Raw genomic sequence first — 13,386 nt, 5'->3', positions numbered from 1 at the left:
ACCCAGGTCTGGAATGATGTTTGCTGTAGGCCAATGTCTGACTGAATGCAGTACAGTAGTGAGTAATCAACCACTTTGGGATATTGGGGGTAAAATATTCCAGTGTTTCTGAGTAAATTGCATAGAGTTTATCAGATAGGGACATTTTGCTGAGCTAAATTTATATTTTCTTTACTTAGTAACTGTATAAAAAAAATTAGTTGGTCATGCTTGGAAGCCAACATTCATATATACTCCTAGCTTACTACTAGGCAGACATTCTGGCTAGTTCAAAAGAATCTAACATTAGCAATGTTTTAGCAGTAGAATGTGTGAGCTCAGCCATTCATGGGTCTGGCAAGGCTAATCCTTGTTGGAATTAGAAATCCCTTATCTTCTGGGCTGGGTTCATACCATACAAAGCTTACAAATAAACTATGATGGCTTGATGCAGTATCCCTATTTGGATCTTGTCCCCAAAACACTGTAAAACAATGTGATACTTGTAGGCAAGGCAAACAGATCTCATCTTAAAGCAGTGTTTCTCAAACTTGGGACTTTGAAACTGTCTGGACCTTAACTCCCAGAATTCCCTAGCCAGCATCCCTGGCTGGGGAATTCTGGGAAATGAAATTCAGGTTTCTTCAAGTTGCTAAAATTGGGAAGCTCTGCCTTAAAGATAGTTGCATTCTGCAAGGATGGCATTCTGGCTTTGCCATTTTCTAATCAAGAACCAGATGTTTGTGTGTGTGTGTTGTACATGTGTGTGTGACACACAGTCACCTAAGAGAGAAAAAGCTGGTTATGGTTTCAGAATCCACTCAGCAGGAGAATGCATGCAGTTAGAGGAAAGGAACAGCAGGTGCAATACCAAGTTTCAGTGAAAATGGAGGAGAGAAACTCAAAAGATAAAATAGCTTTATTGTTTTGCGTTTATGGTGGAAAAAGGAGCATCTGTTGAAGCATCTGTTCTAAATCTCACATTCTCAATATGTAATTTTGTGGCTAGAAGCAGGACCTCAAATCCTTAAGATTACCTGACCTCCAAAAAACAACCAGATACTTAAGGCTTCCAAGTGGCCAACTGGGCGTTGAGAGGTGAAAAAGGTTGATCAGAAGCAAAGCTTCTGGGATTCCACGTAGGAAGTTGTTAATATAGTAACTTTATTGCAACTTCTAATATTGTCGTTGTCTTTAACCTATATGTAGGATAGATGATGAGATTTCCTGGGTCAGAAGACATACAAACTGGAAAAAAACAACACGTGTGACATAACAAGTACTGCTAACTATGACTTCTAGTCTTACTTCTCATTGACTAGGTTTTTTTTTTTTTGCAGCTGCTAGTAGTTGAAGTTCACCCAACTACAACTGAAGACGTTCTCAGCTTCCTAAAACACTAGCTGAACTTTCATGGTGGACATTCAGATTTCATATCATCAATTAAAAGAAGGAATAGGGGAGACATGATAGCAATCTTGCAATATTTGAGGAGCTGCCACAAAGAAGAGGGAGTTAAACTATTCTCCAAAGCACCTGAGGGCAGGACAAGAAGCAATGGGTGGAAATTAATCAAGGAGAGAAGCAACTTAGAGCTAAGGAGAAATTTCCTGACAGTGAGAACAATTAACCAATGGAACAGAGTTTGCCTCCGTAAGTTGTGAATGCCCCAACACTGGAAGTTTTTAAGAAGATGTTGGATAACCATTTGTCTCATGTAGGGTTTCCTGCCTAAGCAGGGGGTTGGACTAGAAGACCTCCAAGGTCCCTTCCAACCCTATTCTATTGTAATCATTTCATGTGTATGAGCAAATAGTTCCTTGAGAGATACCAAAATGGACTGAGAAAACCTTTTGGGTTGGATTTTGAACCATTGCCTTAAGCCATAATGCGGTCTCCACAAAGTTGTCCGGTGAACTTTGTCCTGTTGTGGTTCATAAATCAAGGCTCATGGCTTCACATAATGCACAAACCTCACCATCGGTGGTTGATTCCATAAAGCACTTGGATGTAGTCTATGAGAACTCAGTCATGCTCCCATGAAATGTCAGAAGACCTTTGGCCAGGTATACGGCCCAAGCCTGTGTGCTTTCACTTCAGAAGAAGTCCCTTGTGTTTCCCAGAAGGGTCATTTTATGTTGTGGCCCGCCAGCAGAGCTGGTGTAAGACTCAGACAGTGAGGAGGTTGGGGAGGAACCTGGGCCAGTCCTGGAGTCTGGGGAAGGCTCTGATGAGGGCTCTGTGTCGGAGGCAGAGAGGGGGCCAGGGCCGTCCGACAGTTATCAGCTGCCTTCAGAGTCAGATATCAGTGAGGCAGAAGAACAGCTGGACCCTGTTCCCAGTGTGTGCATGCACAGAGCTGCCAGGGGACGAGAACAGCTAAGCAACAAGGACCGACTTGGGAGTAAAGGCACAGGTGGATGGTGAATGGCCCCTCCCAGGGGAAATAAAGAGGAGCGAAAGGGGAATTTGCAGGAGACAATTAGTTCATTAGTGTGAAGGGCTGTTCCTGACTTCTTGCCAAGGAATTGCTAGTACAGTGTGGCATTTGGAAGATATCGGCCTGGCAACTCTCCAAGCATGATAAAGGTCTGTAGCTATGAAATCTCTTGAAAGACTGTTGGCCGGGACTTTGCTGGAGAGGAATCCCCTTTAACCTAAATAAAAGAGGTTTTATTGGGACGAGGAGGAGTCGGCTTCATAATCTCGGGAGGCCTTAGTCAGGACATTTTAACCCCACAGTAACGAAGAGTGTTCCTTAATGAATCGTTGGAAGGGAAGAACTTTGAGAGGATGATGGGAGGCTTTGGAAATACTTGCGGATCTTGCTCAACCGTTGAATTTTTTTCTCCCCGACCCTCCGCCTGGCGTTCAAGCACCTGCACAATTTCTTCAGCCCTTTCTCGGGGTCGCTTTGATAGACAGACTGAAGGGTGAAAAGGGAGATATTGTGCAGGGACAAAGTCTGCACTGAGGGCATGGAGAGGACTTTCTCCCGCAGGAGAGGCTGAAGTGAGGCGTAACATCTGAAGCTGGAGCAGGCGATGAGAGGCCTTCTCTGGAACAGGTTGTTAATTTCAAAGATGGTACAGAGGTCCTTGAGAGTCTTGGCACAGTCGCCCACGTTGCTGCTGTCCAACTGTCCCCACAGATATATCTTGTCCAAATTCTTCAGTGTATAAGTAGAGATTTCTGGGAACTTCTCTCTGATGAGGGGCAAAGCATCCAAGAAACCAAAGATGGACGCTTCAAACTGCTCTTCTTGGTTGATCTTCTGAAGGGCATCAAGCAGTGCAGGGAGGTCCATGGACCAAAGCTTGTATCCCACCAAAATGGGCCTCTGGAGGCTGCTGAGATACTTCAGGAACTCATCCACGCCAAACACACAGACTCTGTCCCTTGTAGTCTCCAGGCAGGAAATCATGACACGAAAAATGGTGCCGTCGTCTCCAAGGGCGACCAGGTGAAGGATATTTCCTGCTGCATTGAAAAGAGAGACATCGTTGGTCCAGGTTGAGGGATGAAAGCGATGGACCTTAACACGTTTTTCATACTGAACAAGAATACAGGTAGTCCTCAACTTACAACAGTTCATTTAGTGACTGTTTGAAGTTACAATGGTCATGTAACTCTCATGGTCACGTGAGGTACGTCTGCAGTGTCCCCAGGATCATGTGAGCTGCAGTGGCACAGTGAGATTCAGCCTGGGAATCAGAGGTGGGATTCAGCAGGTTCTGACCAGTTCTGGAGAACCGGTAGTGGAAATTTTGAGTTGTTCGGAGAACCTGTAAATACCACCTCTGGCTGGCCCCGCCCCCATCTATTCTCTGCCTCCTGAGTCCCAGCTGATCGGGAAGGAATGGGGATTTTGCAGTAACCTTCTCCTGTCACGCCCACCAAGCCACACCCACAGAACCGGTAGTAAAAATATTTGAATTTCACCACTGCCTGCAAGTCTATGGGCCTTAGTGCCACCCCTGTCAGGGGTGATGGTGTCCCTCATGCTTTGTGGTTTCAGGTCATTCTATGAAATAGAAGGTTGAGTTGGCCTACTTCAGGCAAGGTGACCACACTTGGCTCCCAGAATAGATATGCTCACCAATATCTTGGAGATCAAGGCCACTTACCTAGAGACTTGAGGTCAAAGAATATGGTCCTGGACTGTGAGCTGACATCTTCCGTTTTCCATAATGGATACTTCTTAGGACTTTTCTGGTCACCTGGTGATGTAGGGTTGATGTCCAAGGGAAGAATCGAGATCTACAAAGAAGATGAACAATCAACGTTATGCTCTGGAGATCCAGAACTATTTGACTTGTCCCCTCAATCATGATATCTTTTTGGGTAGAAAAGTGGTAGAACTGAATCATGAAGCTCAACTGTTAAGGCAAGAATCTTGTTAACTAACAGACATGTTGCAGTAAATAAATCGTAGTTGAGATCAGTGGTGGGATTCAAATTGTTTTTACTACCGGTTCTGTGAGTGTGGCTTGGTGGGCATGGCATGGCTTGGGGGGCACGGCAGGGGAAGGATACTGCAAAATCCCCATTCCCTCCAGATCAGCTGGGATCTCCGGGAGGCAGAGAATATGTGGGGGCGGGGCCAGTCAGAGGTGGCATTTACTGATTTTCCAAACTATTCAAAATTTCCGCTATCGGTTCTCCAGAACTGGTCAGAACCTGCTGAATACTACCTCTGGTTGAGATCCTCCTTTGATAACAAGAAATCACGTGAAATGGGCTAAGTAATCTGTTTTCTCCATCTTAGACCTGGTCAACAGAGATATTGCTGTCCCAGACAATGCAGTGAAAGGAGGATCCGTGAATCATTTCTTGTGGTGGCATAGACAGATGTCCTCAAATTTATTGGTCTACTAATTATTATACCTCTTGGGGCAGAAACTCGTGTTATGAAGAGAATGCCAAGGAGATGGCATTCTGGAACTAGGTGAATATGGACTCACCCCGGTTTCATCATCATCATCAGTGGATTCTTCTTCTGAAGAATTGTTAATCGAAGAGTTATCTTCTGCCAAAGAAAGGACACGTGTTAAGGAATAGCCATAATGAAATCACAATGAAAAGCTACTTCTTGGATAATGTTCCATTAACAGCATCAATCACGACATCTCTGTGTAGTTACCACGTAGATAGACCTTCTCCAGGACGTTCCTAACTTTCAGGCCTTCTAACAGGGGCCCCATTGGTCCTGTAATTGGGTATATCCAGTGGTGGGATTCAAATAATTTCACATCTGGGCGGGGGACGGGACGATGACGACACACAAACAATCTGCTACTTGCAAGTTTGATAAGGCTTTTGATAGGGTTAACTCTTCCTTTAAATAATCAAAATTGAACAATGGGGGAGGTGGGACACAAATAATCTGCTACTTGCAATTTTGATAAGGCTTTTGATAAGGTTAACTCTTCCTTTAAATAATCAAAAGGCCTTTTCATGAATCATCATCCTTGTGGCAGCATTATTCTCTGGGCCTTCCTTGGGATGAACCTCACACAGAAAAACTGCCTTTCATACCTCCAAACATAGGATCTCTTTTATGCAGAGAATTATAAAAGTCTCTTGAAATTTCAAGATGAGGTGTCCTGAATGTAACACTACCTTGATCAGATGAATGTACATAGTTATGAGCAATCTGTAGAGTGTCATCAGGGGATTCTTTGAGGCCTTCTTGACTTGCTGGGGCGTAAGAACCTCCAGTGGATCCATAACTGGTCCCTGGTTCCTCATCATTTAACGGCTCAATTTTGACCATTTTGGGATGGCACTCGGTGTCTGTTTCCTGCTCAATGTATTCCCTTTTTACCAATAATCTTCTAAAAATGTTCTAGAAGGAAAACAAAACAAAATGATGATATTTCAGTAGTGAGCGGTGTATCTTGGATACAGCTAGTCCTTCACTTACAGCCATTCGTTTAGTGACCGTTTGAAGCTATGACGGCACTGAAAAAAGAGACTTAGGATTGCTTTTCACACTTAATGACCGTTGCAACATCCCACAATCACATGATCAAAATTATAACCCTTGGCAAGTGGCATGTATTTATGACGGTTGCGGTGATCCCCCCTTTGGTGACCTTCTGACCAGCAAAGTCAATGGGGAAGCTCGATTTACTTAATGATGCTGTTTCTAATTTAACAACTGGAGTGATTCATTTAACAAACTGGGGCTGTCAGCGTTGACAGAGGCAAGAAAAGCCATAAAATGGAATCAAAAGTCACTTAAGAAAAGTTCTCACTTAGCAACATAGATTTTGGGCTCAATTGTGGTCGTAATTCAAAGTCTACTGGAAGTTTTTGAGAAGAGATTGGGCAACTATTTGTCTGAAATGATATAAGGTTTCTTGCGTGAGCTGCGGGTTGGACTAGAAGACCTCCAGGGTCCCTTCCGACTCTATTACTCTGTTGTTCTGTTATTCTGTTACTACCTGTACAGGAATTTACACAGTCTAGTACAAAATCTGAATCTTCATTTTAAGGACCAACGTTGAACCTCTTTTCGTATTTTGATTTGCAATAACGTTTCATCTGCTGTAACTCACAAAACCCATGCCTTTTAACAAACAAATTCAGAATAATGGAAGGGGCCTTGGAGGTCTTCTAGTCCAACCCGCAGCTAACGCAAGAAACCTTATACCATTTCAGACAAATGCTTGTCTAATCTCTTTTTTAAAACCTTAATAATGTAACATATAGTCTGTATATATTGGATATCTGTGCAAGTCATCTCACCTCCTGAGGCTTAGTTTGGGGTTTAGCGGGAACAGCTTCTATAGAAGGTACAAAATAAAAAGGATTAGAAAACAGAGCAAGAGAGTAAAGACGCAATCATAAAAAAAATATAATCCTACAGTTTTTGCTGGCAACTCTGCCTCTTTCAGAAAGCTATGTGTTTGGGACCTTGGAAAGAGCAATAATAGATTAAATACAGCCATAATTATTAAAGTAGTTCCATGCCACTCCAACTGGGGTGACTTTAAGACTGGTGGAATTCCTCCAGTAGCCATGCATGGATTTCTGGGAGTTGAAGTCCACCAGTCTTAAAGTTACCACAGTTGGATACTCCTGGGCTAGAGGACTGTCATGGAACAACTTTAATAATTTGTGGACTTCAACTCCCAGAATTCCATGCATGACTGCCGGAGGAATTCTGGGAATTGAAGTCTTAAGGTTGCCAACTATGGAGAGCCCTGGTTTAGCTTCTTCAAAGGCACTGTTAACCCTGGCATCTGGTGTTGGCTTCGTAACTCCAGATCCTCTGGGAAACAACTGGTTGCCTAAGACCGGTCTACTACTCGGACGATCCTCAGCCTCCGTGCTTTTATTGATTTATTTACCGATTTATATTTTGTATTTTTAAACTGCCTCTCTAACTCTCTCAAAAGTTTTAAAATTGTAGAAACCACATGAACGAACTTTGGACTTGCCACCATTCAGTAAACGAAGGTTGGAAGTCACAGAAAAAATGACTTAGGACCCGTCCTTGAAGTTATGACCGTTGCACCATTCCCACACCCACGTGACCGTAATTTGGCTGCTTGGAAACCAAACTGCATTTATGGCAGTTTTCAGCCACATCCTACGGTCTACAGCTACGAATGCAATTTGTGTCTTTCCTAGTTGATTTATTTATTATGAAATGTATTTGCCGCCCATCTCATGCCCAACGACTCTGGGTGGCTTACAATATAGCTGGCTTCCGACAAGTGAAGTCAATGGGGGAAGCCGGATTCATTTTAACGACCAAATGAGCCACTTAATGTCCGTGGTGGAAAGGATCCTAAAGTTGGGTTCATTTCCCTGATGACTGGCTTAATAACCGCGTTGCTTAGCCATAGAAATTCCAATTGTTATAAATGGAAGACTACCTGTGCATCTTTGCAAAACCTTACCTTTGTCTTTTGTCATTCTTTCGAACAAATTTTGGAGTTGGCTCTTGATATCTAGGAAGTTCCTCACTTCAATTCCCTCTACCGTAGAGGGCTGCTTCCTTCTGAGCTCCATCATGGACTTTTTCAGGAAAGGATGCATCTCCAACACCTCCTGGCCAGAAGCATAGAGATGCAACTTCTCCACCAACCTCTGGCTGGATGTGATTCTCTGGACCACGCCGTCCATCTCCTGCAGCTTCTTCTTCACGTCTTGGACCTGGTGGTTATGATCGGCCTCTACCTCTGCTAAGAATCCTTCGCCCTTGGCTCGCAACATCTGGATCATCTCCTCTATCCTCTGCTGGATCAGCTCTTGCGTCTCATTCCTTATCTGCTCCATGTTTTTCACCAGCTCCTCAAGGTCGCTGGAGGTCTTGTCGTAGACGTTCTTCTTCTCCTTCAGCTCCGCGCTCATGTTCTGCAATTCAATGTGCCTGGACTGAATTTCCTGGCTGATGTCGCAATGTTGACCCATGTGCTTGCTGTCCAGTAGGGCGCAAATAGCACACATGGATTGACTACACTGCCTGCAGTAGAGGCTGGGGAAACAAGAAAGGCAAAGCTTATGATTTCTGGTTGGAACTGCTGTCCATCCCTGATCACTTCATGGACCTCAAAACTGGGTCTTTAGCACCCCGTCAGGTCATGTTAAGACACCTGAGCATCTTCAAGCATGTCACAATCACATTCAGGAGAACAAAAACATTACCTGTTGAGTAACATCTGAAACTACTAGATTAAAACTATGGAGGAAATACACAATTTACCGTGAAGTTTGGAAGAAATGTCTTTTTAGGAGAAACAGATGGAGAACAGAAGGGATTTAGGGCTCTCTCTGTTTGAGGCCCCCAAGCAAAGATTGACCTAGTCAAATCTAACAAGACTTAATAGAATACAATACAATAATACAATAGTAGAGTTGGAAGGGACCTTGGAGGTCTTCTAGTCCAACCCCCTGCCTAGGCAGGAAACCCTATACCGTTTCAGACAGATGGATATCCAACATCTTCTTAAAGACTTCCAGTGTTGGGGCATTCACAACTTCTGGAGATAAGAAATACATAAAACTTAAGTAAGAAAATATTAAAATGTAAATATCCAGGCGGAAAATTGATATGAATTGACATATGTTAAATAACAGTTATAAGAATGTATATTTAAGAATGAATTTTAAAGGAAAAATAACAAACTTTTTCAAAAAATCCAACAAGACTCAAACAATTGTCCCTAAATATCCAGATTCATGATTGCCCAAGCTACCTGTTTCTTTGCGTACAGGACCTACCCTTGATTAAAACGATGGAGGAAATAAACCATCAATATTAAGAGAAGCCTCTTCACAGCAGAACAGATAAGATAGAATAATGATAGAATAATTGTAGCTCAGGGTTGAACTGTGGGATCCTTGATACTCCCTTGCGCTGGGACTCAGGACACCAAGGAACCCAAGGTGAGAGAGGACCAAGGATTCCACGGAGAATTGAATGTGAAGTGGGATTCAGGGACTTCTCTGCCTGACTTCTCCAAAGAAAGATTGCCCTAGTTAAAAGTAGCTAGAGATACCCAACACAGCTAGAACCTAGCTACCTGCGGGATCGCATCCTACCGCACACATCCCTGCGACCAATTCGCTCTCACAGGGAGGGACTCCTCCAGGTGCCGTCCACCAAGCAATGCCAACGGGCGACACCAAGGAGTAGGGCCTTCTCTGTGATGGGCCCAACCCTCTGGAATGACCTCCCCCCCGACATCAGAACCACCACCGACTTCCGCTCCTTCCGACAAAAACTAAAGACTCACCTGTTTCGATTAGCCGGCCTGGCCCACTCATAGTTTTATCTTACCTCCTGGCAGATATTTTAATTGGGGAATTTCATGGGTAATTATTTTAAATTCAATTTTTTGGGGTATTTTTAGGGGTTGTTTTTAAATACTGCTTTTAATGCTTTACTTGAAGGTACAGTTTTATATAGCCTCCTCCATTTATGTATTTATAATAATAATAATAATATATTTATTTCTTAGCCGCACCCTCTCCCGAAGGACTCGGGGCGGCGTACAATGAAACATACGAAATAAATATGTGAACAAAACAAACATATAACAAAGACATACACTGAAACATACACAAGGAGGAGGTCGGCTGATAAAAAACAATTAAGATACAGTATTTAAAACCCCCTAAAAATGTATTTTTTATGTATTTATGTATTTATTATGCATCCTATTTGTGTTTTAGCCTGACTGTACACCGCCCCGAGTCCCTTTTGGGAGAGGGGGCAGTCTAGAAATACGAAAAAAAGTAAAGTAAGTAAAGAACAATTGTCCCTAAAGAAATATCCAGATTCGCGAATGTCCAAGCTAAGGTGCTTCCATCATGAGAAATTGGAGACACCTCTGCAAGAAGGGAACTTCTCTTCTTCCCATCATATTGTTCTATCTTAGCTAGTTAGTTCAAAACATCTTGTTCCAGATGTCTGTTGGAGCAACAAACTTCACTGCTTCTTGTCCCAGATTCGAAAACCATCCATTTCTGGGCAGGCTAGAAAGCCAGGCAGTGGCTAACATGGTGGTGGCTTAAAAGAGCTTCTCTGCTCGAGCATGAAGCAGAGATGGACAACGTACCTTAGCATTTGGGTGCTGTGGCCTGCGTTGGAACAAAACATGGGTTTTCTGATGGTTGAGAGGAAGTCTTTGCAAGATTCTGCCTGGAAGTCCTTCAGCGGTCTGGCTTCGTGGCTTTCTTTTTTCAGGTATCTCTGGTGGCTTTGGAAGCACAAGAGACAAAGGAACTCCTCGCAGGTGGAACACCAAAACGTGGCCTCTTTCTTACAGTTGTCGCAAATCGAATCTTCGCTCCCAGTGACCTTCTGGTAGAGGCTGAACTTGACTTGGAGGTTGGCAAAGAAAACGTTGTCCAGTTTCTCGGGGATCTCTGCCAGGTGGAAGTACGGCGTTCCGCAGATGATGCAGAGATCGTCTGCTTCATTTTCTTCAAGGCACTGGGGGCAAAGGTTGTGGAGGCAGGGCAGGAGTTTGGGGCAGGGCACCTCTGCATGGCATCTGTCACATAGGAGGAACTGAAACTCCTGGTTCATCGCCTGTGAAAGTGGGAGATGTCAGTTAATCCAACACGGTTCTATGAACGCAACTGGAAAGTAAGTTATGAAATATGAGCAGGAAGTCGGATGCTGCTAGCTGAGACATGTGGGAAGTTGGGTGTGGCGGAGGACTTATTCAGACACCTCTCCCATCCAACCATTTTGGTTTTGCTACGTTCTTTTGGACGAGAGAGAGGAGGAAGTCAAACCAAAAGCAAACAAGAGGGCCTAACAACACCACGGGGAGTTAGTTTCCTTGTTTGATTTCCTTCCAACACTGTTGATTCTCCGTTGCGTAGAAAAATCTAAACCAGGGATGGCAAACCTTTTCCTTACTGTGTGCCAAAATTGCGCACGCACGCTGCCCACTCTATCTGCCCACCCTCCCCCCGCACATGTACGCGAGACCCTTCCTCAGGCTCGGAAGGCTTTCCTGAAGACTGGGGAGGGGGAAAACGGCCTCCCCTGGCCCCACGGAGGCCCTCCGGAAGCCAGAAATGGATTGTTCCTGAACTTGGGCCTTTGGGGCCATTTTCCACAGCTCAGGTGTTTGGAATACACTCCCTCCCTCAGGCATACCTGAACTGCCCAGAACCAGGAAGGAAGAAAAAAACTAAAAAGTATGGGGAAACGAAAGAGATAAAAAGAAACTGGGTGGGGAGTTGCTGTAGAGGGAAGGTGGGGAAGGAGTTATGGGTCTTTGCAAGCCTTTCTCTTTTATATATATATATGTTTTTATTAAACTCTCCCCCCCCCATTTTTTAAACACAAATATAATCTTTGCAACATTTCTATATGGGCAAGCCTCCATTATACTCTTTTTATCTGTACATGTATACTTTTATCTCTCTCTCTCTCTTATCTATCTATCATCTATCTATCTATCTATCTATCTATCTATCTATCTATCTATCTATCATCTATCTATCTATCTATCTATCTATCTATCTATCTATCTTTACACATTTTTCATCTACCAATATGGTAATTTATACATATTTCTCCTATACATATTACTCTTTCAATGTACTTCTTTCTATGCAATACATCTTCCATCTATCTATGTACATCAGGCGTGGATTCCTGCCAGTTCTAACCTCTTCTATAGAAGAGGTTCCACAAATCTACCGTGCCGTTTAGAACCGGTTCCAGCTCCCTCCCCCGCCCGTCCACACATCATCAAGATGAAGAGCGAGAGGAGGAATTCTGGGAGTTGAAGTCCATAAGTCTTAAAACTGTCAAGTTTGGACACCCCTGGGGGTTTTTTTCCCTAAAGGGTTAGGGGTGCAAGGGTCTTGTAACTTGACACCTTTAAGACTTGCACACTTCAATGCCAGAGTTCCTGAGCCAACATGACTGGAGGAGGAATTCTGGGAGTTGAAGTCCACAAGTCTTAAAGCTGTCAAGTTTGAACACCCCTGGGTTTTTTTTTTCTAAAGGGTTAGGGGCGCAAGGGTCTTGTAACTTGACAGCTTTAAGACTTGCATGCTTCAAATGCCAGAGTTTCTGAGCCAACATTTTGGTTGCTAAGCAAGAGCGTTGTTAAGTGAGTTTCACCACATTTTACAAGTTGGCCGTGCCCACCCGGTCACATGGCTGGCAAGCCACTCCCACAAAGCAGGCCACACCTACAGAAGAGGTTCTAAAAAGATTTGAAACCCACCACTGATGTACATATATTCCTCTTATAACTATTATTATGTACTATTTTATATATAACGCATCTTACATTCCCCCCTCTTATTAATTATGGGGTTTTATGATTGTTTTCTAATGTCTTAATCTTTGCAAGCCCTTCTCAAGGGAGCCCCCCCCCTTGTTCTAAGGGCAAGCATCTCCCCTCTCCCCCCCACCCTCCCTGTAAAACTCTTAGATGGGATCAAACTGGTGGAGTGGTGGGAGGTTTCCCACCCACTCCCCCACCCCCAAACTGCACGGAAGTGTTCAGCAATCGAGAGGGCTAAGCCCCTGCTGTCTTTCTGCTCCGGGGTTGACCGCCCACCGCCCGCCCATCCCCTTCCCCGCTTACTTTGCATCCCTGAGACCCCCGAAGCTTACCGTCAACTGGACAGCGGGCGCTTCCGGCCCCGAGGCGGCTTCTCCGGCCATCGCAGTTCCTTTGCAGCCCCGGGCAGCCTTCTAATCCCGGAGGAAGGCGCGATCTGCGAAGCTTTTGACTTTCGTTTTCCTCGAAACTCGCCTCTCGCCTCGCGAAAGGAGGAGACCAGTGGCTTCCTCTTGTGCCCGCGGGCGCTCTTCTTTGGCATCCACCCCCTTGCAGGAGCATTCAGACGTTTCCCCCGGGGGAGCACGGTCTTGCAACAGGGAGATCTTCCTGCTGGGGAGGAAGGAGG

The 13,386-nt window shown here is 44.4% G+C and overlaps 1 protein-coding gene and 1 long non-coding RNA gene across 2 annotated transcripts; both read right to left on the bottom strand.

Annotated features, from left to right (window-relative positions):
• Nucleotides 1–880: 880 nt before the first annotated feature.
• LOC309398414 lies at nucleotides 881–2,662 on the bottom strand. Its single transcript, XR_014176401.1, has 2 exons — nucleotides 2,052–2,662; nucleotides 881–2,013 (listed from the first exon to the last, which is right to left on the bottom strand). It is a non-coding gene; the product is annotated as an uncharacterized lncRNA (long non-coding RNA).
• Nucleotides 2,663–2,674: 12 nt separating this feature from the next.
• LOC309398413 (protein PML-like) lies at nucleotides 2,675–13,362 on the bottom strand. Its single transcript, XM_081965298.1, has 8 exons — nucleotides 13,091–13,362; nucleotides 10,557–11,032; nucleotides 7,893–8,470; nucleotides 6,733–6,770; nucleotides 5,602–5,827; nucleotides 4,944–5,008; nucleotides 4,107–4,239; nucleotides 2,675–3,459 (listed from the first exon to the last, which is right to left on the bottom strand). The coding sequence occupies exons 1-8, from the start codon at nucleotides 13,139–13,141 to the stop codon at nucleotides 2,738–2,740; spliced, it is 2,289 nt and encodes a 762-aa protein (XP_081821424.1). The 5' UTR covers nucleotides 13,142–13,362; the 3' UTR covers nucleotides 2,675–2,737.
• Nucleotides 13,363–13,386: the final 24 nt, after the last annotated feature.

Source organism: Natrix helvetica (genome assembly GCF_964273705.1).
Source record: "Natrix helvetica genome assembly, chromosome: 12".
NCBI classification, from domain to species: domain Eukaryota; kingdom Metazoa; phylum Chordata; class Lepidosauria; order Squamata; family Natricidae; genus Natrix; species Natrix helvetica.
This window is presented reverse-complemented; position numbering and strand designations above follow the sequence as displayed.